At 43.4% G+C, this 25,403-nt stretch overlaps 1 protein-coding gene across 4 annotated transcripts in view; it reads left to right on the top strand.

Moving 5' to 3' along the window:
- The window catches only part of LOC126915887 (semaphorin-2A), a 558,427-nt gene that overhangs the window by 282,878 nt on the left and 250,146 nt on the right, over positions 1 to 25,403 (top strand). Inside the window, exon 1 of one of the 4 annotated variants that reach the window (XM_050721017.1) lies at positions 13,418 to 14,896. The exons of the other annotated variants lie outside the window; for them this stretch is intronic. Coding sequence (XP_050576974.1) covers positions 14,719 to 14,896 — 178 coding nt within the window. The 5' untranslated portion in view covers positions 13,418 to 14,718. Of the gene's footprint in view, positions 1 to 13,417; positions 14,897 to 25,403 lie in introns of those variants that run through there. 4 annotated transcript variants of the gene reach the window in all.

Genomic DNA, 25,403 nt, shown 5'->3' with positions numbered 1-25,403 from the left:
ATCTTGGAATATTTAACTATGCAATGCAATCAGAAAGGTTCGAAACTCCTTCGCTTTTATCAGATTCATATTTCATCGGACTATCAAGTAGTTTGATCGAATTTTCGCATCGTCTTATCGTTGCTCCTCCATGTACCGACTGACCGCGTTAGCAGGTCAGCCAAGCAACTTTTAAATTTCCCATGCACGGCGATACCCGGCCATTGGCATAACGAGAAGGAAACTTGGCCGACAGAGAATCGAGCCGTAAGTGGAATGGGGTGGCAGAGGGGAAAAAAATTCTTGCGAACTACTCACGACGGAGACCGCCAAGATGGAGAAGAATAGCGAGCGTTGAATAGAAAGACGGCGGTGGAAAGTTCGAAAATTCGTTGAAGCGAGGCCAAGTCCGACGTCGTATACAGAGGGCAGAAAATGGCGGACAGAGTCACGTTTGTCTTGGAGTTCTTGCGGGGCTTAGCGTCGCTCACCCCCGTTGCTACCGTTTGTTCTTTTGATTCTTTCCAGTCACTTCACCGCCACCGTCGTCCACCTACTCTCCGCCGTTACCTTCCAGAGTAACCCCGGCAATCTTTCTCGAAAAGTTTGGTTATTTAATTTCCTAGCCGCGGTCTGCCAGAGGAGCGCCGTGTCTGCTCCTTTTCTCTATCCGCGTTAAAAGAACGTCCATCTCGTGTGTCCCCAGATGAACATTTTTTCCTTGTCAACCCTCTTATCGCGTGCTGCAAATGATCGTCGAGCTTCGTGAACTCCCTGTGAACAAATTACGTTTAGATTGATCAGTTTAAGGGAAACGTGACCTCGCATTAAAACTTCTACATTCCATAGAATTATTATTATTTTACTAAGTCGAATTTAGTAAAATTATAATAGGACTAGCAACGATTACAAAACAAATTTACAAATTATCTATCGTAAGTTTCGTAACTTTGGTATTTTTAACGAAGCTGTCATGATATCGTTTCTTCGAACGAAAGTAACGCCACAAGCGAAATTTCGCCGGCTCAGAAATATTTCACCGAGAACGGAACGCGAGATAGCGTTTGATAAAGCACGCGTCGATATCGAAGAGACAGCAACATCGCAGAGACGGATACCCGATGGAAAAATAACGCGTCGTCACGCACAGCTTCTCACGATTACGCGGTCTCGCACGCGACGAAGTCCCCGGCAACGATTTCTCGGAACTGTCCCTTTCCCCGACGGTTCTTTTGAATGCTCGTTATCATGCAAACGGCGATACTGCGAAAAAACGTATCCGGTCGAGAGGGAGTTTCGAAGGAACGCGTATCGGCTTCAATACGGAACAGCTTCTTCGCGACTGCGCGGATAAGAATCTCTTTGCCACTTTATAGAATCGCGTCTGGTCGTCTTAGGGCTTTTTCGTCGCGCCATTCAATAGTCACACGCTATCCAAACGAATCTTTCGACGCAAGGGTCCACCAGGGGAACGTTCGGTCCGGATATTCGTTGTATATACAACCGCCTCGATGGAGCTGTGCTTGCAACTGCGATCCTTCCACTATGTTCGTTTGTATACGTACATGTTCGCAAACTGTGTGCACGGACATACCAGCGCCGACGTATAATTCAGTTTTACCCTGAAACGACTCATTTATATGCGTTCGTTTGATTGAATCTCTCCCGCGTAGCCCTGACTCCCTCTCTGCATCGTTTCTTTCCTCCTTCTCGTTCCTCCCTTTCATCTCGCTTCCACCACGCAGATTTCCACCCTGTCCCTGTCTCTGTATTTCTTTCTCCCTTCGTTCTCTTCGTTCTCTGTTCTCTGATCCTTTCCCCAAGTTCTTCTCTCATTTCGACTCTACCCATCTCTCATCTCTCTTGCCTTTTCTCTTGTTACCACCCTCGTCGACACCAACGCGGTTAGCTGTTTCAATTTCCCCTCGCCTCACAAAACTGAAAGGCGTGCCCATCATCCGCCGTGTCCTCTCGCTACGCTTCTACTTTTCGTCCTTCGTACACGCCTTTCTATCTTCTGTTCGCGCGATCGTCGCTCGTTTTCAACCGTTCCAGATAGTCCACGCGACATCTGTCTCCGTCTGTCATGGATATATCGTTTACAGTTTATAATAGTAGCCTACGTTGTTGACGCACGTTTGGATAGGTCGATGGAATTTGATCGTTGCGCAGTACGATTGTTTGCCCGGTGTCGACGGTTTTCCAGGAATTTCCAGCAACTTTCAGCTTTCTGTCCTGTTTATCGGTTCGTGCTTAGAGGCAATTCGGGTTATAGAAGCCTGCGAAACGATCGTCTGGGGGGGAGTAATGGCCAGTTGATTCGATGGAACTAGCTATGGATTGCTTCGACTCTGTTAGAAGCCTCTCGCGTTAGGCTCCGTTTAAGTTACTTTTTACAGGTTCCCCGATGGCGATGATATAAAGTTTCGTTGGCAAACTTCGACCGAGTAGAAGTATCGCTCGATTTGTGACCGTTTATAGAAATCGAGAAGGTAAAAAAAGAAGAAAGAATTACGCCTATGATATTTCTTTGTATATATATATTTCCTGCCATACGCTTTTCAGGAACACGTTCCATTTCCACTTATCGATTTTGCTGTCACTCAAGCTCTCTTTTACCGTCGAAATTCAATTTGTCACGCGGGCAGGCAGCTTACTTAAATTGAAGTTTACAGCACTTTCTGCCAGTATTTTTGTTTTACATCGGAGCGCTTCGCATCTTACGCGGAATTTTCACCGTAGACGCGCGAGATAACGCAATTTCGTCAGCCACCGGGGTGGAAACGCGTAAAACGCGACTGATTATCCGGCAGGAATCGAAACGACGAAGGGTTTCGTGGGAAGCGGGCTTGATGTAGTTCGGGATGTACGACTAATGCAATTATATCTCCACCCTCTGACTTTCGGTTCATGAATATCACCGTTTGATTTGTATAATGTCGAGTTATTGTTCCGGATTCGAGGGGAGCAACCATTTTATATCGAATATCTTCAACTAAATCGATTTCAGTGAAACGTGAAAACGTACGAAACTTTCGAGAAAATACTGTTTCGAATTATTTGAAAAAAAAAGATAACTACTTTCGTGAAACTTATCTATAGAGTATTTTTGAATTGTGTGATTTTTTCTCTCTGAATATTTGTTCGAAACGACTTCTCCGTTCTTTCCTCTCTTTCTCTTATCCTTCTTTTTTTTGTGATAAATGTATACTCGATAAAATTACGAGAAAGAACCACCTGGATGAAGCATTAATTGAAACGAAGAAAAGCTTTTTTTTCATGCATATTTCGTTATAAATTATTCAATATCGATGTCCTTAACAATATTACGGTGGACGTGGAGAGCGAAGGAAAGTTTGAGAATCATTACCGTCTCTGTTCGTGTTACCGTAGCGCCTTCAATCAAGCTCCGTTGTCTAGACAATTAACCGGACGGTCGATGCAATTAAAAGCAATTGTTACGAGCGTGTGTGTGTGTGCGCGCGCGCGCAACCGCGACAGTGCGACTGGGAATTAATGTTCCTGCATTAGAACAAACGGATCCCCCGCCAAACTCCCAGGATTTCAATAACAATTTTATTGTATTGAAAATTCATTTTTTATTCATACGCTGGTTATCGACGCGTAAAAAAATTAATTAGTTATTATATAATCGGCTATTTCGCTTTGTTTTATTCAATATCAGTCGGAAACGTAATAAGATTAAACGAAATATCAAGTTTCCTATTGGATATCTATCTATAATATTATTCGATTTTTCTCTATTTTAAAAATACTTAGGTTGTCTCATCATCGAAATAACGTAACCTATTTTATTCCCACCTCGGTTATAAAACCGTATTTAATTTTATAATCATTTCGCAGTTTCCAATCCTTCCAATAAATTCCTAAATTCTATTACCATTAATCAGACATTAACGTTGCACAAAGATTAGACGATTTTTATCTTTCATCGACCTCGTCCACGATCGCTTTCCTTCCTCCGTTAATCTTTAAACACTCAAGTCTTTTTGTGCTTTAAATGAAAAATGGAGCTTAGAGAAAAGCAGTCCTTTCTTCGATCTTCATTATACCTGGATGGGATTTTTCGTTTTCTCGTTTAACCGGCGTAATTGACGTCTCGAGGGTCGGGAAAACCTCGGTTATCTCGGTGGCACGCATCGATCCGTCCCGTCGGCGCAAAACGCTTTTTAGGATAGGCCGTTTATTCCGGTTGCTTGCCGGCCTGGTGACTAATTACTTCGGTTAACTGCTCGTGAAAAATGCACTACTGGCCGAATCCCCTGAAACGGAATGTATAATCAGGCCGGATTGCTCGGCGATCGAGAGCAGAGAAATACGCGACGGGGAACGGCTCGATCGTTTCGAATGGACATCACTGTAATCACTGGTAATGCAGATGGCGGTAGTCCGCCGATGGGCGCATCGACAATCAGCTATATAATTAGCGAGGCCTCGCCCACCAATTAAGCTGCATTCATTGGACGCGATCGTTAGCCCCGCCGTAAGCATATTGCCGTGAAAAATGTATACGCTGTTCGCTAAACGTTGCTTAACACGGTCGTTGACGCGATTATCGATCCGCTGATGAAAAATGACAAGGTATCGTTTCACCTCGCGTGTGTATCGATGCTTTGCTGATCGATGCTGATCGTTATCCCGTGGAATAAAAATGAAAGAATAAGAAACAGTATCAGAGATGACTCCGATATGGTCCGCTACAAGTCTAGTTGTCTTCTCGTTTTTATATCAATAAAAAGCATAATTAGATTTTATATATTATTATTTATGTATTGTGTTGAAGAAAGAGTAATTTTGTGATCATTCCTTGTTCTTGTTCGGCACTGTCAACTATCTTGTCAGTCAATGCAATACTATCGATCTCCGCGATACTGATACTTATTCCGTGTTAGTTATTTTTGGGGGAATGTGGTAACATGAAATAGGGGTAAAGTCACGAGGGAAGTGGAGCGACTATGCCAATTTTTGGATTGTGTGTGTACGTGCTTGTGTGAATCTCAAAGTGACCATTTTTATGTAATTTCATGTTTAGTTTTATTTAAGGTTGTTTTCTTTTTAATTTAATTCTGAATATAATACACATATGCGAACAAAAATGTCAGTGAACGGATGAATGATCAAATTTCTATTATTCGTTTGTCTGCGTAATGAAATGAATTTGTTACTTTCATCAGCTGTGAACATTTTCAAGACAGTAGTATCTAAAAGTATTTAAAATTGACATAGAAATCATTGACGAGATCTAAACTAACATCGAGACCAGACAGGTGTAATTCAACATTCACGTTTGTGTCTTTTAAATATTAAGAATCAAAAGAAGAACGTTAATTCGTCTATAGAGAGACAAATAAAAATAGAAACTAAAATTCGAGATACAAGTAGAGATAATGCACCAAAATATTATAGGGCGAGTATTAATTAAACACTGACAAAAACATTAACTGAACAATTTCCAATGTTTAAAGTAATTTTATTTTCCTCGATCCGCTACATTAAACACACGAGAACGTTGGGACACCTAATTGTGGAAACACTCGCAGAGACGCGAAGCGTAAAACCATGGCAAAACTACAGCTACAGGAAGAAAGTTCTCTGCGGTGAAACAACCGGGTCGAAAGAAATCCAAATTTCATTAACTGGCGGATCGATCTTAGCCACAGAGCGGAAAAGTACGCAATGGAAGCAATCGAACCTCTCTTTCAAGGGAATAGCACGGTCTTTATCGTCTGAAAAATCGAACAGCGGAAAGGTTCGCGTTCCTGTGGTTGCAACGTACGACATTAGCGGATACCTATCCCTCGTCGACGTTATTTTGGAGCACGGTAACCACAGCTCGTCCGGTAATCCTGTTCACGAGCTTGAAAGCTCTCCTCTCTTCTTGCCTCTTTCATTGCGCGTGGTTACTCGAGATCGCGGTCATTTCGAAGGTTTGCCGGGACCACGTCGGAAGAAGAAGAAGAAGATTCCCTCTCGTTCGCCTTATCGAGAACGATTCTGCTCGACGAGGGAGCTCCGCCTCTCGCGATTACGCTATACCGACTTCCATTCCACTCTTTCGATTCTGTAAAGAACAAACAGCCACTGAATCGCGACTCCATCCGCGCTTTACACGCCCCAGTTTCGTCGTGATCGATCTTTTCTCCGTACAGGATTCCTCCTTGACGTTGTTACAAAACGACCGCGATCCGGCTGAACGATCGCGATGCTTCGTGCTGCCCGCTGGCATTCCGATCGAGAAAGAGAAAGTAAACGCGCTTATTTCGTACGATCGAACAAGATGTTTGTAAGATTGATACAGTTGATGTGCGATAACTTTTCTTTCTTTTAAGAAGGAACGTAAAGATATGGAATTTTAGAGGATTTATAAGTGTGTAAGTATCACACAAATGTTCGTGTCATGTTAGAACGATGAGGATTTATAAAGTAAGGAGTATATTGTCTATTTAAGGAGAATGATTAGAATTCTTTAATTCTTTCAAAAGTTTGTAAAAGATTGTACGGTTGATTCCTATAATCACTTAATGTTGGATAATGTGAAATATTATATGTGCTAAAAACAACTCGATCTATTAAGATTAATAAAGCAGTTCCTTCATGATCAATCGCAATTTTATATTCAACATTATGCAGGAGTATTTATTGATAAATAAAATATACTAGCTGTATTTTACACCTTTTACAATTCTACAAGACACCATGGGAACTTCTATCAATGTCTCAAGAAATCGATACGTTACACTTACGAAACTGTAAAAATCCATGCGCGCGTTAAACGTAAGCTCGTCGCCAGCATCGATTACATTTTCCAATAAAGTCGTTCATAAATCAGATTTCGCGCCCGAGACACCGGCCCGGACGTTAAATTCACCGCGCAAACTTTCGCGAGAGCCTCTTGCCCTCGGCTTTATGAAACCACTATCCGAAAGGCGACAACGTGGTCCGGGCGGGGTGCAACGTAAAAAAACCCCATCGTCGTTCTACAAGGTTCATTTTATCGAGGGTTGGCGTGTGATCCATCTCTTTTAGACTCGCTCTACATTGCGTTCCCTGTGAGCCAACTATCCCTGACCACGATCGCGGACGCGCCTTGCAGTTTTCGCAGGGATGCGCCCGGGGAAAGTGTTCCACGTCGAGACGTCTTTTTCCCGACGTCTAATATTTTTGTTATTATCCCCGGACGTCTATCGCATCGATATGGAGGATGTATCGGCAGCTGTCGCCTCCGTATAAACGCTAACAGTGTGCGCGTATACGCACACTTGTACACAGGCATGAAGCTAGAAGGGACTAGGTTAACGTACGCGTTCCATGACGGAGAGAGAGTTTAATACGGACGGATGACCGTAAAGCCCCGGTTTCGCTAGGCAAGAGGAAGGTCGAGAGATATATAGAGGGTTGGGTGAGGCAGAGAACGAAGAGAGAGGGTGGCATTGGGGCGGTCCAGGTGTCGATATAATCGAGAGACTTGCTCGTCATCAAAGTGCCCCCGTGGTTCTCCTAGTACAGCCCAGTAGCGGCAACACAACAGCTACAACGGCGAAGCTGGCGGCCCTCGTTAACGCAAAAACGCGAGAGATGATGGATGGATGCTAAATTGCATTAATTAAATCCACCGTGACACCCTAGGCCGGCAGCCTTGGTATCACTCGGCGGCTACCACTCGGGCCTGCTTGTCTGTGATCGAAGTGTGAGCCGTTTAAAGGGGTATGGGTCACTTTGATGATTACACCCCGCACAGACCACTCTCATCCCCTTTCCCCGTAGACGGTCTTCCTGCTCCTTCCTACTCCGTCTTCGGGCCACTCCAACCTACCAGAGAGCCATTCTCGTAGCCCATCCAGACCCGTTCATAGTACACGTACCTACCTTAGTACTCGAAGGTTCCGCGTCGAATCTCTGGCTGCACCGACCGAAGCGAAGATGTCTTAACTATCAAAGTCGTTCCCTAGATTAGGCCGCAATACGATACGATTCTAGCAAGAGCACTCCTAGGAGGATACCGGATCCTTTGTCGTTATTGAATGACGACCTACTCGTTGTTTCGCCGACGAAACCTTGGCACAATTTCGCGCGCCTCTATTGACTGATTCCCTTTGATCGTGATTCGTTTAGCAGTTGCAGGACCCGAACTCCGCGTTCCTCTGTATCGGAAAGTAATTTTCTTCTCCGCGCGAATCGATCGGTCATCTGGATTGATTATTCGCAGGTTTTTTAATACGTAGACTCATTGCGGGGTGAAAAGGACGATTATTCAGCGATGAAATGTATTTCTCTCCCGGATGAAGTCAATTATACCGGCAATCGTTATGGATTTTTTACTTCCAGTGACGCGCAACACCGCCTGGAGCCAATTCTGCGTTTATTTAAATTTAATAGCTCCGTGGGGCGCCACGCGATCTTACTCCGGAGAGACGTGAATCGAATGAATGCCTCGTAACACTTTTTCAAATTCTTACCTCCGTCTTTACTGAATCATTCTGGAAGACCTTACGATACAATGTCTTTTTTTTATATAAAGTAACACTTACTCTGGAAATCCTTCGATTTTACTAACATTTCCCTCCATGAAATGTGAAAAATGGTGCAAATGGAATTTAATTGAAAAAGTATCATACTCACCTTTTATAAGTTTTATAGGTCGTATAAGATCGTATCAAAATTATTCAATGTTATCGAAGAAGACACCAAGAATTAAAAATCAAGTCAAAGTTATATATCACATACTTATGTACTACTTACGTAGCCGAAATCTTCGCAAAGTTATTCATAGACAACGCCCATTTTCTCCCTTCGATCCCTCGTAAATCTTTGGTTCGATAGGATCAAGAAAGAAGTACGGCTCCGCGAGGGTGAAATATCATTCTGTTTGCAGCCGTTGTATTTCAAGTTCGGAGGGAGGAAATTAAATGAGATCATCCTTTCGCTGTACCTTTTGGAATTGCGTCCTACGCTTTGATGTTCTAATTTGATCCGCGTCGGCGCGGGAAGGAAACACGGGGTTAAGTGGATTTCGTCGAATAAAAGAACACCGGCGCGAGACTCGTATGGCAAAGTAAGACATTATCCGGAGCCAGTGGCGAGAGGAATCGGTCGGATTCTGTTCTTCAACTTCGTGAACGAGATGATGAGATCTCGATGCTGTCGCGTACCATGTGTTTCGCCGCGGAGATAAGTGAGGGTTACGCTGCGTGGATATTGGGTATAATTTAGTAGGTTGAGGCCTCGTCGATGTTTCATCTGCCGGAAGAAAGAAAAGGGTAGACGATAGCAGAAGAAAAAGGGAAGTTACGTTTGGTGTGGTATCGTGCAGTGTATCATGTCTTGATTATTTCCAGGATAAACGCGAATCGAGCGTGCTCCTCGGCTAAAAATCATAAGTCGGAATAATAAAAGGCAAGAGACTGGCGCAATTATCTCGCCACTCGCATGCTCGCGTGCACCAGTTGGATGGGAACCGTTGCCTTACGAGGCATGGATCGATGTCGAGAAGCAATTGGGACGGTTAGTTTGTCGCAATTAGAGTTCGTAATGACGATCTAATGATCTCCGTGAATTGCGTTTCTTAGCCGTTGAAAGAGCGGCGCGAAAACGCGGTTAATATTTCATCCCTGTGACGCGTAACAACGTCCAACGATTAAAAGAGGAGGAAATTGGGTCGACGTAATTGTTGAATTTTTAAGTCGACGTTTCACTCTTCCCCTGCCGCTGCTTCTTCTCTCTCGTTTGATGAACGCGCTGTTTGTTCAATTAGGCCAAGAGATTCGTTACCCGCGTAAATCATTTTTATTTTCATTGAAAAATATTACACCAGGGACGGAAACGTGAGAAACGGTAAAATTAGAGTGTCATGAGGGGACGCTTTGCTATTTAGGGGGAAAAGCGTGGAAATGCATTTTGAAACAAGCGGAAAAGACGAAAAATTTCTACACTGACAGAGCGCGACGAAACGCAAAGAAAATTCTGCTTGCCTCTCTTTCTCTATATTTTAACTCTTCCTCCATTTCTTTACCCGCTAGATTTTGTTGATCTTCGCGGGTGACAAATATTTTCGAATCGTACGTACTAAAGAGGGATCCGTCGATTCGCTCTTCGGAAGCGACGAAGCATAGCAGCTTCAAAGACGCAGAAGTACCTTCGCGGAATAAGAGGATAATGTGGACTCGATTTGGCGTTCTTGAATATTTAATATCTCGCGAAAGCCTTCTCATCGCGCGGCCGCTCTTTTTACGACAAACCAACCATTTGCTCTTGTCGAAGCGGAACTAAACGAAGAATCCGACTGTGTCCGATGTAGCATCCATAGGATACGCGACCGATCGTCCCTTCTTCTGATTGATCTGCCGTCATGGTGTTCAAGGAATCGTTTAATACCCTCGGATTTTATGGTTTCGCGGCTGTCAAAGAATCGTAAAACGGGAACAGGAGGTAATATGGAAATAACGTAAAAATATTTCCACTGAAAATACGGATTCGAACAGAGGCAAAATCGTTTTATTCGAACACGATTAAGTATACGAATACGTGGTTATCTTTTCAGTCGTGTTCTTCCTGAAACTCGATTTTTATCTTCTCTCTCGGATAGAATTGAAACACAAACACAAGCGGAGGTTCTTGTTACTGATACTATGTACTTCGGAAATCGTTTCTAATAAAACAGTATTTATGATCTTCAAGTCAACATCGAGATACCATTATTGCTTCAATCGATCACTTATAAAATTATATCGGTTCTTCGTAATACAAAGAACTGTTTAATTTATAAGATATTGCTACAGCATAAGAAAAGAGACATATATTCTTTCTTGGTCATAAGGACGAGATCCTATTAAACTGGGTTTCACACGTCTATAAATCAAACACGAAACATTAAACGGCAACTTAACTTTGCTAAAACTTATCACATCCCCCTTCCCTCGAATCGCGTGTTTCTGCGTTGCACGGAGGTCCATTCAGGCCTTCGTCGTTCCATAAGTCAGAACTTCCATGGGAACTTGCTGAAATTTAACCAGGCGTCGGGAAATTCACGGAGCCTCCCCCATCAACCGCATCACGAAATGCTGTCCGGCAATGAATGCCGCGGAACAGCCGACATTATAATGCCTTCTTTCTTATTCAAGACGAATCGTTCGTAAGAAGTTTCAAAGTTAAAACGTCGTTTCTCTCGGATGTGTCACTCATCTAAACATGAAAGGGTGTATTATACGTGCTCTTAGGCGAGAACCATTGCATTGGACTACTCAACGGCTGCTTTACCCATTTTCGATTACGTTGCATTCAGGAATAATAATTGCACACTTGCCAGATTGTATAATAATTTTGAGTGCTTTGAATAATGCATTTTTTCGTTAATATGTGGAATATATATATACATGGAAATAATAATATGCAAAAAGATCTTGGAACTAAATAACTTAGAAATATATATTTTGATACTTCATCGTAAAAACATTGGCGTTCTAAATAAATTACCTTCCATTTTCTTTTCGTCGTTGTTACCAAATTGCAATAAGCGTGTATTCTTGTATAGATAAATTTATTTATTGCCTTATTATACATTATAAGTAAGTGTAGAAATATCAAAAACTTCTTTTCTTCTTCAACAATAGTTCTAACAAGTAACTTCTGTGACTTCTTCTTTAGACTAAAACTGCCATAGGAATATAGTTTAAACGTTGCAACTTGGTAAGTAAATTAGTCCAAATGCTTCTTCGACAGAGCTCTTTGGCAAGAATAGAGATTCTGGTGTCTGCATGTGTCGTATCCTGACAATTTATATTCCGGATACTAACCACAGCAAAAGTCACATCTCTACGGACAATACTTTCAACGATTTTCTTTCGAAACGGAGGAAAGGTTGAACGTTCGCGCTTAGAAGCCACGCAAGAGAGAGGATTCGTTGGCCCGGTAAGAAACGACAAAGGAAAAGGGGTAGGGGTGGCTCATGCAATTCTAAACTATTTCAATGAAATGGGATAGCGGTTGGTAGATTTGTTGGTCGCGGTGCAACCGGCTAGTTCCTAGACTAGAAGACAAGGCAAAAGGTGGAAGAGAGAGAGAGAGAGAGAAAGTTAAGAAAAGCCAGGCTTCTGTAAGGACTCGGCTCTCTTCCTTTGTTCTAAAATTCTTACGACTTCCCTTACGTCTTGCTAGGTTCCATTCTCCCTCTTCAGGGACGACAACAAAGGGAGTGGCCTGCGTCAAGCATGGTGGTAATGGCGGCACCGCAGCCGCTGGATGATACAAAATTGTTTCTTCTTTCGCGCTTGGTCGGGGAACACTTTGTAGGTAGCGAAACGGGCCGGATATGCCTTGCAACTTTCTTTGCCCGTCAGCTCAACGTTGGCTCAGCTAACTTCGAGGGTTTTTACATTAGCATATCGACTTATTCATACAATCCGCTTCTCTCTTCGTGTTCCGTGACGGATGAACGCGCGCGCAACATTCGTGCTCTCCTTCGGGCTATACGGGACCGTCGATGATCACGCCGTTGAAGACGTACCACGCTTTTTGAGGGGCTTTGAATTTCGCCTTCGACCCTCCGGGGAATACGTTACGACGTGTTTCGATACATTGATTTCGTTAAATTCGAGTGCTGACTACTACGTCCTCGAACCGACTTTGAAACACAATATTAACTTTTTCGAACCATAATTTTTAAAAAATTTAGATCATATTGATAGACGTAAATCGAAATCTCTACTTATATAAATATAGAGTGTTTTTAAATCGCATATGGACGTTTCACGGGGTTAATTTGGAGTATAAACTTAGCATCATTATATAGTACGGACAGTTTGTATTAATATTGGAAAAGTTCCACGTAGTTGAACTTTGTCGAAATAAAAATAGCTCTATACGCCTATTATAACATTTGCGTCATCTTATACCATTAAACATGATCGATATGTAGATCGCAATTGTCTTTACACACCGTATGTTAAGGGTTAAGTGAATGCACTTTTCAACGATCGTACAAGTTACTCGTAAAGAGAAGAAGGAGTTGATACGAGTGTCAAGGACTCGAAACATTAGACACAGAAAAATCTGCAATAGAGGGTAGATAATAGGGTTTCGCGATAAATCGGAGACACTTCATAATTCAAGCCTTTGCAACGAGAGAGTTGCAGAGAGAGAACGCTCCAGAGAGTTCAATTCCGAACAGCCGTTTCGTTGGTGTGTCCGTATTGGCCCCACGTAGTCGAAAATTTTTCATACGAGCTATAAAAAGCGTCCCCGGGGCGAGGGTTAAGAGAAATATCGGGGGTGATGCTTCTTCGGACATTCGTTCAAACTGGTAGACGACGAGCGACTCGGATTGGAAAGAAACTAGCGTGGATCATAGAGTCGCAGAGCACGAGCAGCGCTTGCCGACCGTGGCCGAAGTTTGCCGAGCGCGGCCGACCGCCTGTGAACGCGGCAACTCGCATACGACAGTACAGTCGTGCCGCGGCCTCCATAGAGGGAGGTTTATACAATCTGTGCCGCTCACAGCGCTTCGTTTCATCGTGAGAAAGCGTCGTAAGACGCGTGTTCTATCTCGACACGCCGATAGACACAAAACCATGTTGTGACACTTGTACGAACAATCGTTCGACAAACGTGATGTCACGGGATTAAGGAAAGGCTGGCTCATTCGTGAAGTAAAATTCGGCGACTCGATCGTGGGCCGAGCAACAGATGTGACGTCGCGGGACGCGCTCTTTATATTTAGTTGCCAACGATTTCCTCGGTTGTTTCTTCGTACGCACGAATATATACGTATACGTTCTCGTGTGTCGGTTCAACGGTCGCACGCGACTGTGTATTACTTCGACAGTGACGTAATATGGCGCGAACGAAAGTGTATCACGGACGTCAGTGACATAGAGCTTTACGTCGATAAAAGAGTTAGGTTGCATGTTTAACCGTTTATCATAGATACAAGCCTTGAAACCATTCAGAGGTATTCCGTTCCTATTAGCGATCTTTACTTCGTAACTTTGCCTGTACGATCACGTTCGTGTATGCCACGTAACATAGAAGAAGAAAAAAGAGAAAAAATAAGAAAGAGAAAGTGGAGAATCTTGAGCGATTGTTAGACCTGTATCCGGTGCTCGCCGAACGACCCTATCTCAAGGCCCTCTACCTGCGACTAAGAATACTGTAAGGACACGAGGTACTGGCGCGTCGTTCCTAAAGCAGGAAAGAGAGGCACAGGAAGAATTCCTTTGTCCTCGAGGGCAGAGTTGGTGAAGCTGGTGGACGAGAAGCGGCGAACGTAGCGGCCGAAGTGGAAGGGAGAGAAGGAAGCACAGCACGCGGTCGAGTTTCTACCTTGTCGATCGTATATACCTGGCGTGCGTGAGAGAGAGACGGCGCGATCGTTGGTGAGTGAGACGGACAGTGAAAACGAGCCTTGTGGCATCGGTGAACGTCCGTCAGCGCGTTGCCAACGGCAAAGGGCAACAACCACGCCGTGAACACAGATTGTAGCGCGCTGTTAACCAAGGCCAGGTCGAATTTAACGCTACAATACGCATTTTCACTTGACAGTGACCTTTCCTGTTCTCTCTTGCGATTCACGAGAAATTTTCAATCGGTCTCGATACACGTGTTACGCTTTGTAGTGTAATGCCTTTGGTCGATTAGCGTCAATTGTGCACGCTTTTCGTTTGAAATTCGCGCTTCAAAGTGTCCAGCTGGGTCTGCGTGTGTCCTTTCCGTGAATCGTGCCCGAGGATGCAACGACGAAGATTACCGGATGCCATGTTGCTGCTGGTCAGAGCAGCTGTTCTCGCAGCTGTCTTGGGACTGTTCCTGGGATCGAGTCATGCAAACAGGCCCGCCGGTGCGCATCCCGGCCACGCGTACTTCGAGCAACCTTGTTGCGGACGCTCTCATCTCAGGCATCATAAAGGTTAGAATCCTACATACAGCCTTTTCCTACTTTTTTCTTCGAATAGGTGCGGTTAGGATTAGTGTGTTAGCATAGATAGCGGATATGCTGGATGTGTTCGGGGAAACGATCCTGTGTTTACATAAACGAACTGTATCTCGCAGTTCGAGCGATAAGTTGAATAAATTCTATAGAAAGTACTGTTGTGTACAAGCGATATTATACATATATCTGGTGTATTTTGAGGTAATTCTAGGGATGTTTTCTTCGATGGAAAAGGAAGATTTTAACGTAATTCTTGTGGTAATAGGAAAATGTTTCTGAAAGTTGTTTAGGTTATTCTGGGTTTAAATAAAAATGCACAATTTTTGTGGTATATCCTGTAGATGGAGTTAATACGTAGTTTGTAGCATAATAATTATGGCGGTAAAGTACAAACTGTGTCGTTAAATATAAATTGCTTCAAGATGAGGATTTTTAATCAGTATAATTAACAATCACCCGAATCGATAGATTTTCTCTCTATGATGTTTTTGCTGTTGCGCAGCAGAGTTTGATCAAGTGTATATTTACAAACAAGTGGTTCGAAAATCGTATTTTCTGCATGTTGTGTTTACCCTGGTATGATTAAATCAATGAAGTGAACGATCAAACTGAAATTTTCTGGATAAAAGAGTACGAAGAAAAACAATTATCGAACGTTCTATATTCTATACTATCAAACGGACTGAAATAAAATTTCGCCTATATTTATTATGCAATAGTCTAATATAACTTGCAAGTATATGTCTAATCAAATTCAAAGAAAACACAAGGCTCGCGTTTAAGAGTCCAAAGAATTGACTTCTATTCTTTCGAGTTAAAAAATTCCAACAGTGCAAGCTCAATTCAATTAGAGTACTGCAAAAGATTTTGAAGTATTTAGGATATCTAAACAGGCGTGAGACACGTAATACGATGTTAGATAACCAACTCGCGTAGTTAAAGTTACACAAATGTTTTTATCAGTTTGGAAAATCTTCGACTTGGCCAATTACTGACTTAGAATTTCTGAATTCTTGTTTTAACGAATTTCTCAGCACGTGATGTAAAGTTCCTTCGGAGGTTATACGTGATTTCCTATGATTTCAAGAAAAATGTAAAATCACATTAAACTGCCTTGAAGTGTATGTAAGTAGGTTCGCAAAACGGAACATTGGAAACACGGAAAAATTGAATTTGGAGAACACTCAAAGTATAATAAAAATCGGGCTCGGCCATTTGCCGCTATACGAAACGTAATACCTGTCTCCTGTAAGTTGGAAAAATCCCGGGGATCTTCGAACGGATTTAAACTTTCAGTTCAAGCATGTCTGTTTACCGACTCGCGTTCAGAATTCATCAGTAGGGTACACAGTTTGTCAATCTTCCCTTAAATCCACCGGACGTTCTATGTACGTCCCACTGGTGAAGATTTTCACCAACTATGAAACTTCCTTTCGACCACTTGTCTCCCGAACTAAAATATCGAAAACTTTCGGCTGGCAAACTTCTACCGAAACGTCGGGCATTAACGCTTCGACATGTTCGATAGCTAGCGAAAGCTGATTCACAATGCGCTTTTCATTAATTACCGGGTAATAATGATTTCGTTGCATCCGTCGCCTGGTACCGAGTATTCGTTGGGAAATCTCGCGGAACAATGTGTCGTTACTGCCACGTAAATACCCTTTCATTAATTAATATTATGAGTTTCACTTCTGTCGGCCGCTCTAAATACCAGCCACCCTCGCGTTCATAGAACAATGTGGCCCGCAACCCGTATAAATCGCCAACTTTCAAACATTCCACATCGTCCGGTCGGCCCTTGCCTATAAAAGACCAACCCACAGACACCCTCGGTGGCTGAAGGTTAACGAAGTCTCCGGTGGTGGTTTACTCTTGGAATTTTCAATGGTCGTGTGAAAAAAAAAGATCGCTTTTCGCCACCGGTATACATGTACGAGGACAGTAAGGGTGGGATTAAAAGGGTGAAGTTTTTTCTTTAGCCGGAAGGGGGTGGCACTGGCGGGGTGGACGGCGTAGAGATAGTGGCCGACCCCCACACGCGTTCTCTTTTTCGCGGTAAATCATTTAGGAGGACACGCCGGTACGAAAGGGACGTAAAAACGACGTAGCCCGGTACCGAAAAGCCCGTTAGCATACATCACCAATATTATCTCGGGGAGGGCCCTGCCACACGATATTACCGGGGCTTAGAACGCCAGGACTGACTTCATTATGTGCCGGGGGAGAGAGAACCGTCGAATGGAATGTGGAATGGTTGGTTGGTCGGGCAGAGCCGGCTGCTGGCTGGTTGCTTGGCTGCCTCTCTGCCAGTTGAGAGCCACCGAATGCAGGCCCCTCTCTTTTCCACGTATGCATACTCCTCGCTCTGTACATGCACGAGTTGTGTTTGGAAAATGCGTGGTTTAGAGTCGTATGAGTTTCGATGGGGATGCAGGAGAAAGGTAGCAGGTCGAGGGTAGCGGTGCCACACGTGAGAAAGGTGGTCCATCGGTGGCGTTCTCGCGCGGGGAGCAACGGATGGGAGCTTTCCGCAAGAAATTTTTCAACTCGCACACCGTCGACCAGCAGGCCAGACGAGACACGAAATTCTCGTTTAGTTTTTTGTTGGTCGCGCGTTTCGCTTTCTTTGCTCGCGCGAACGTAATTTTAATTGCGCGGTTGTCCGCCTTGTTATGCGAATTTGCTCGCCACTTTTTCCTCTCGTTCCACGCGAAATTGCTGTTACCGAGGCCGGAGGGAACACCGAACCTCTCGTCGAGTTTCTCGTTTCTCTCTCTCCCCCTTCCTCTCTTGGGTGAGTTCGTACCAGGTTGGCCAGGGGCGAAACGAAAATTTTCACCCGTTCTCCTTTTCGTTGTTGATTCCACGCTGCTTGGTTTATCGCCTACGGTTGTTTCTCGCGTGGGGGTTTGTTTCATTATCGGTTCATAGAGCAAATGGATGTTAGGGGTTTTCGTAACGATGGTGCTGAACCCTCGATCTCTCGCTCGATTCTCGGACGAATGGGCCGTCTAATCTTTTGTTGAACGATTCTGCGTTCGGAGTATGACGTTACATATCCTGCATGCTGCTAAACTGCGTAACTGAAGATATATAAATACCATGGAAGCGTATTCTATGCGAGTTATTGTAACGCGAGATCGACGATAAGGGAGCATTACGTGCTGATTTCTGCAGAGAAATCGATGTTGATAACGTGCTTGATAACGAACATTCGTGGCTTTATGGACGTTTTATAATGTGCATATAGCATGTATATAATGAAAACTTCTAATGCATTTTATTTTTTAAACATTTCATAGTTGGCATGCAATCAATTTATGTAAAAAGTCTTTTGTCTAGTAACGCGATAGAATAACGTATTGAAAATTCCTGTTAGCGCAGAAAACAAATTTACATAGGGCAGAGTTATTTTTATGGTAACGTCGTTTTTTACAATTACCTTTTCCGCGAGTGTTTTAAATAGCGGAAATGCGCGCTACTGGATGCAGAACACGTCTACTTTTTCATCGCGCAAAAACTGGAATATATTGCAAAACCGCAGGTCACGGTTTTCCGTTATTCAGATACCAAACAGTACGTTAATTTAATCCGCACTTGTGGCTGCAACTGTACGCCATGATACGATCATGAATCGTAAACCCCAAGTATCGAGTCTCTCTGGTAACTAACAGAACGGATATTAATTTCGACGAGCTTCTCAAACTGACCCATTGATCTAATTTGCACGCACATTTCACGTGTAACGTGTTCTGCCTGTATATCCATCTAAGATGAAATGAAATTTACGCGAAACGCGTCTAACTTGGGCAAACACGGTTTTCCTCCCTTTTGATTGCTAACTTGTCTTTTTCTTAATTTCGTAAGTTTGTTGGTAGCAGAGAAGTTGTCGTTGTACAAAGTATCAAAGAAGTATCACAGAAGTACGTGAATTAGAAAGTATGTTGTATATGAAATTATATGTGAAATTGTATATGAAATTGTATATGAAATTATATGAAATTATATAATTGTATATGAAATTTCTGGAAACTTTTTGTTTTAAATGAACGAAGGATAAAGTTTAAGAAAGTCGAAAGATAATCGTAGCAGTTAATCTCTTTTTACCGGTAAAGATAAATTGTGGTTCTTTGGTTAGACGATTTATTCTAAATTAACACAACTTCTGAGTAACTATCGTTCGAGGAGAGAATTCACAAATTCAAGAAGAAGTTTCGCTGCTAATTTATCAGATCTTTATAATTCGTTTATAGGCGATGCAATCTCCTTTGATAAACTCGAGGTAGTTTTGAAAAATAACCCGATTGCCGATCGAACGGCAACTCCTTGAGCTGTTTCGAACTTCGTAGACCTTCGGCCGAAGGAAAATTTTCATAGTCGGAAATCGTTCCATTTAACGAGCCGTGTCGCGAACTTTCTTAGAAAGGGTCACGAAATTTTATAAACGAAAAACTGACCCCGACTTCGATAATTAGTCCTGGCACAAGAGAGCCTTCACCCTCTTTCTTTCTTTCTTCCTCTATTTTCGCCTGTTCTTTCCTTCCCTTTCTATCTGCTCTCGTACAAGATTTGCCCCGACTCCTGAATTACCCCGCGTAAATCCTTAATTCGACCGTAAACTCGAGGAGCTTGCCGGGATACTTTCTTTGCTCTGCCTAGAAATCTACGAATGATGTTTGCGTAAGTATCCAGGTGGAGAGAGAAAGAGAGAGACAGACAGACAGAGAGGGACAGAATTATCGAAAGGTGGCGGCGGATCGCGGAGTTTGAAAACGAGAGAACCGGCCAACAGTCTCGATGAGAGAGCTTCCCTTTGGTCGTCGCCAAACGTCCTAAAGATTTCGAAGATTAAAAGCTAGCACATTCACAGTCCTTCTTACTCCCTCTCTCTGTCTCACGAGGTTTCGACCGGGCAACCCTCTCGAACGCTCGCAAGGAAGGCCGACTGGCTAATGAAGGATGATAGCAGAGACTCATCTACCATGCGGTATTTGAAGCCGCGCATTCCTGTGGTCGAGACCACGACCCCCCATGAATGCCGAGACATTGACTTTGCTGGCCGTGCTCCGGAAGTTGGAACGTGGCTCCTCGAAGCTTTTGGATGCGGCCTGCTCAGCCCCATCGCGGTTGAATTATCTCCTTTGAAAGCCTCTTGCGCTCTACCTCCTTCAAGATATCCCGTTGAAAGAGTTACCGATCCTCGGCACGTATTCATCCGAGAAACCATTAGCCAACTTTTCTTGCCCGGTTCAGGCTGTTTGATGAGAAGGAAGATTTTCGTTCTACAGGACAGGGGTGAAAAGATGCTGAGAGAAGGTTAGATCGACTTGGCTCTTTCGCGTATTAGTCGCGTGCCATGTCGACTCCGTGTTTTTGCGTTGGTCGCGAACTGCAAGTTCCACTTGCAAGTTCTCGAAACCTGCGATGAAACGGAAACGCGGGAGAAAAAGCTAGCTGTAAGAGTTGGTAAAGACGCGCTACGGGTGGCTGTGCGAAGGGCGGACGAAGTCTGAGGGTGAAGAAGAGGGAAAACGGAGAAAATGCAACAAAACAGCGGTTATTTTCCGTCTTGGAATCCATAGATCGTAGAGAAGTCTGTTTTAAGGTGGCGACGCCAGTCTGTTCAGATCATTGGCTCGATGAAAGATCAACAACGCGGTAAAAATTCGAAACATATTCAAGTCTCAATTTTTGCCGTTGGTGTATAGCAAATTCTATTCTTCTTTAAACAAACTTTTATGGGGTGAAATCCAGATTCTTTTTATTGATTATCAGTACAAAAAGTGGAGATTATTACTATAAAGAAAACTGTCTGCCTTCTGAAGATTCATATTATAAGCATAGTACGTATAATTTAATTCTGAGTTTAAAAAATTAGAGGGTCTTTCTCCTTTCTGTTTTAACGATGCTTTCAAACGCATCCTCGCACGGCGGCTGAAAAACAAATCGTTTACGCCGCGGTGGTTTAGGAAATCATCGGGATAAATTAATCGGCTCGCCCGGGGCAATCCTCCTAACTCGAGCCTGGGTAGCAATTAAAAAATAATTTCCCTTAAGGAACATTCAACCAGACCAAAGAACACAGCGTGAGTTTTAATTAACATGCAGAGGAAGCTCATCCCCTTTGGTAAAGAGTTACCTCGTCGAATTAAAAGCGATACTTTGGTTACGTGTACGCACTGAAAATCCAACGAACAGTAACAACAACGACAGCTTGTAGAACGGGATGTCCAGAATGAGGGAAAAAGCAGCTTTACCTGCATTAGCTTGCGTCTTTTCTTTACTTTAAGCGAGATCCGGCCGCGATGTAAGCTTAGCTCGTGTTTGGCGCATGAAGCGCAAGGCAGAAAGGTTGGGATAGGAAAAGCCCGACGACGACGAAGACGGGAACAACGAAAGAGGAAGGCAACATCGTGCCGGTCTTGTCGGATATTCCAACGACAGGATTACAGTCACCCTCGAGAGTGCCTTCCTCTTCTTTTCTCTCCCCTCCCTTTTGCGTGCCATCTCTTCACTCTCAGCCCCCTCTTGCCTGTCCTCTTTCTCTTTATTCCGCTGGAAAACACTTTGTAGTCGGCGTGTAAACGTGCGAAAGTGCCCTGCCAGAGCGCTCGACGAGAGAAAACGATTCCGTGAAGCGAGACCAGGAGAGCCCCGGTATTCCGGACGACGATAAAAAGGATAATGAGGATATAATGTGGCGCGCGGTGTTCCGGATGTTTAGGCGAAACGCGCGTTATCGCGTCCAGCTGGTTAAGGTGTTCGTGTAATGAGCGTGCAGAAAGGAGAGGGAAAAAAAAGAGCATCAGATTGCGTAACCCGTTGCTGCCGCCATGCGCCAGCCGTACTGGCTTTTACGAAAGAGAAAACGCGCATCGTGCCACGAGGCTCTATGGTCCACTGGAATTTTAATGAAATTTTTGCCTTCGTCATTGGTTGGTCAGAGAAAGGGATAGATAGCGAAAGAGAGAATCGCCCTTTTTTTCTCGCTACCAAAACGATTCAGAGAGCTTCGATTTCATCCACTAGTATATATTCCTCGATGGACCATAGCGTGGAAAATAGGCGCTCCTAATGGTCGTATGTTCGTTCTGTTCCTATCGACACGATTTTCACGGATGCAAATCACATCTGTTTATTATTTCACGAATGGTGCATTTGATGCGAGCGAGCGAGAGAGAGAGAGAGAGAGAGAAGCTTCAGTCAATTCGTGAAATAATGAAACGTTGTTTCGATTGTTCGGCCGGCGTGTGCATGTAGACCATGCTGATCGAAACGTTGGAAAACCTGGTCAGTTTTTTGGATACATTCCTCAACGCAGAGTTTTGCGCTGAAAGCACTGTTAATTCGCCGTTTAAATCGAATGAACGTCGTATAATCGCGTTCGCGACTGGAATAGATTCCTCGTACGCTAATTCAGGAATTTAATGCGCTTTTATATTCCAAGCTTCCACGATAACGCGCAACAATGAAAAATTCTTTCTTCTCTCTTATTTTTTTTTTTTTTTTCCCCTCCAAAAACATATTTCCATAAAGCACCGCCGGGAAATTATTTCAAACGTTCATTCCGCTAGAATTCTGCTTTATTCAATTAGAGGCATTAAGGTATTAACGACGATAAAACACGCGGAGCGTTTCTCCTCGGAATTCGAGCGTGTTCGAAAGCTTCTACATCTTCTCCCCGCGAAACGGGGTTAACGTTGAAACTAGTTTCTCCCTGAAGACGCACGCCGGCTTGAAACGAAGGAAAACGCCGGAAATGCGCAAGTTTCTTTGCCCAACCGCGACTACGCTGAAATAACAATGTTCGCTACGCGTTACTTTTCTCTCTCGTGCGAAAAATCTCTTGCCTTAAGTCTTAGGTTTATGGCAGTCGTTGGATGCGTCGTGTTGTAAACTAGCCGGTATTACGTTCTCGCGCGCCTTACCGTTCGAATGCGTTTTAACCGGCAACTTCTTCCTTTGCGTGGACGGTTTAACGAGATTCTTCTCGCTGGGGACGCAACGAGATATCGTTCTCATTCAATCGAAAGTTTCCCTCTCCGAACCGGGAGCTCAGAAAACTATACGACGCGACGTCCGTAGATTCAATCTTACGTATAATTTATAAGAGGCGTGATTCGTAAAGCAGGTTGGGCGCGCGATTTTTAAGACGATGAACAGTCGCGATTTATCGCAACGGAGCGGCAAACAGTGTAATTAGAGGGGAACATTAAAAGGCGAAATGTTCCTGGCCTTTAATCTGCGATAGCATGTATCAAGAGTACCTTATGTGAAAGAGAGTATGATTTATTAATGTGTTTGAAACAAAAGGATGAGAAATGCGTTTCATGTTTTACTTTAGAATTTAATTATTGAATTTGAATGTTAATTAAGTTTGACATGTAAGCCACGTAAAAGCTACAATGCGAACAATTAAGTAAACAAGATAAATCGTTTGGTTTCTGAGAAGGTAGACACTGCTACCAAACTTGAGTAAACAAGATATTTAGATTATTTCATAGTGAAATATAATTACAAGCGATTATTAATATGAATCTTCTTTCCACTAATCTATTATTCTCAAATATTTCTTCACGTTTGTAAACATTTTATACCGCATATTATGTCCCAAAGCGAACGAACAACGCTTTAAGATAAGATCTTATTATCCACTTAATGTAGCCAAAAGACATTCAATTTTTTCTTATCAGTACGTTAACCCTCGCATTAATATCATGGCTGCCATTAACGTCGAAATATCTTCGAATAGATTGTCAATCACCGCGCACCTATCTCTGAATTTTTTAACCTGTTTAAAATCTTTTCACGTGTTTCAAATTATCTGGTGTTCGCCTCACACCTTCGTTCGGTAGTCGATATCACTTGGCGGCAGGGATCTTAGATCTTCCTCTTCACCCTTATTCGCGTGGCGTTAATACAAGAGAAAGGTAAAATTGAATCTTGCTTTATCTCGAGAAGAGATATTGGAACGAAGGCGGAGCTTCTTCGCAAGGGACCAGACGCTCCCTTCGTGGCGCGCGTCGCTCGACTGAATAAATTGTTACAACCGCTATCAACAGCTCCGCGATACGAGCATTCTCACCCTTTTGCCCGCCATTCTGCTCGTATTCGGTATTTCCAGATCGACACATTCATCCACTGCTCTCTGTCGTAGAAATTCTAGACTACGATCTTCAGTTCGGATTTCCTATTTCCGAGAGTACGGGGTATGAGTCGTTGAGTGTGATTTTAATATTCTTTTGTATTGAAATGTACAAATAGAGTTAATGAATAGAAATTTTGGATAGAAAAACAAGTTCGGAAATATCGTATTGTTTTATGGAATAATTAAAAGTTAATTCAGTAGATGAATATTTTTAACATATTTTACATTAAAAATATCCTAGTTTTGCGGTCGAAATGCCAGAAGCATTTTACGATTATCTATTATTCTTGTTTCTTATTTTCGTATTAAAGATTCTATTTACCTATTTCATTATTACAATTACTTATTATAGTAGCAAGACAAACATTTTTGATATCTTCTATCGTTATGATCGTCACTGCTTTTTGAAGAGAATTTTTCTTTTCTAACTATCACAATTTTATCAAGCATTCTCTTGGTGATTTATAATCATACTATCGACAAAACAGCCACTTCGAAGCCCGTATCCACCAATTCCTAATCTAACTTTTTAATCCACACGAAGAAGCATCGAAAGAATCTTGGAATGAGATTCTATCGCTAGAATTTAGCCTCGCCGGTAATTTCGAGTATTCTGGTATATTTCTGTCGGCGCGACGCGGACTCTCAAGAAGCCAATTAAAAGAGGCCGTCTGGAGGTCGGCGAATTGCCTTATCAGAAAAATTTCAAGCTCACGCAGTCGGAGCGCGGTAGTGGGAACGCGTATAAATTAACTTTACGTAACGAACGACGGCTGTCGCGAATACATACACATGTTTTCAGTGAGCTGTCGCGGCGACGACGGTGCTTCCGTTTTCCGTATACGTCTGTCCGTGATTACGGACGAGCGTACGACCACCGCGGCTCACGAACCCGCTCGCCGGGACCTAATTACACTAACGACCGGCAATAAAAAGCAGCCGACGCGGCGACGTCGCGGAATTCGCGCGCAATTACCGCGGGATTCGCGAGAGGGGGGTCAGGTATCGCGTACACTTAGCAGCCACTCGAGAGACGTTTGCAGACAGAAGTCCTTTAACCCTCGCTTCGAATCGACGATCGCATCGTCGAACGCGCGCCTATCAACCGGCTCTAAGTAATCGCGTGCGCGTTTATCCGGCAATCGCGTGCGTTCGACGACGTGCAGGACTGTACTCGCGCTCGTTATGCGCAGTTGGACGCCCGCGCGCTTCAAATTGCACCGATTAGGACAAAAGAGGAATCACCGATCACTTCTGTCTTGAGTCTGCTGTTGCAAAATCTACTGATGTATAATCGCGATTCTAATTAACCATACCGCTTATTATTTCTCG

Source organism: Bombus affinis, chromosome 4 (genome assembly GCF_024516045.1).
Source record: "Bombus affinis isolate iyBomAffi1 chromosome 4, iyBomAffi1.2, whole genome shotgun sequence".
NCBI lineage: Eukaryota > Metazoa > Arthropoda > Insecta > Hymenoptera > Apidae > Bombus > Bombus affinis.
The sequence above is the reverse complement of the archived record's forward strand: the minus strand, read 5'-3'. Positions and strand labels throughout refer to the sequence as shown.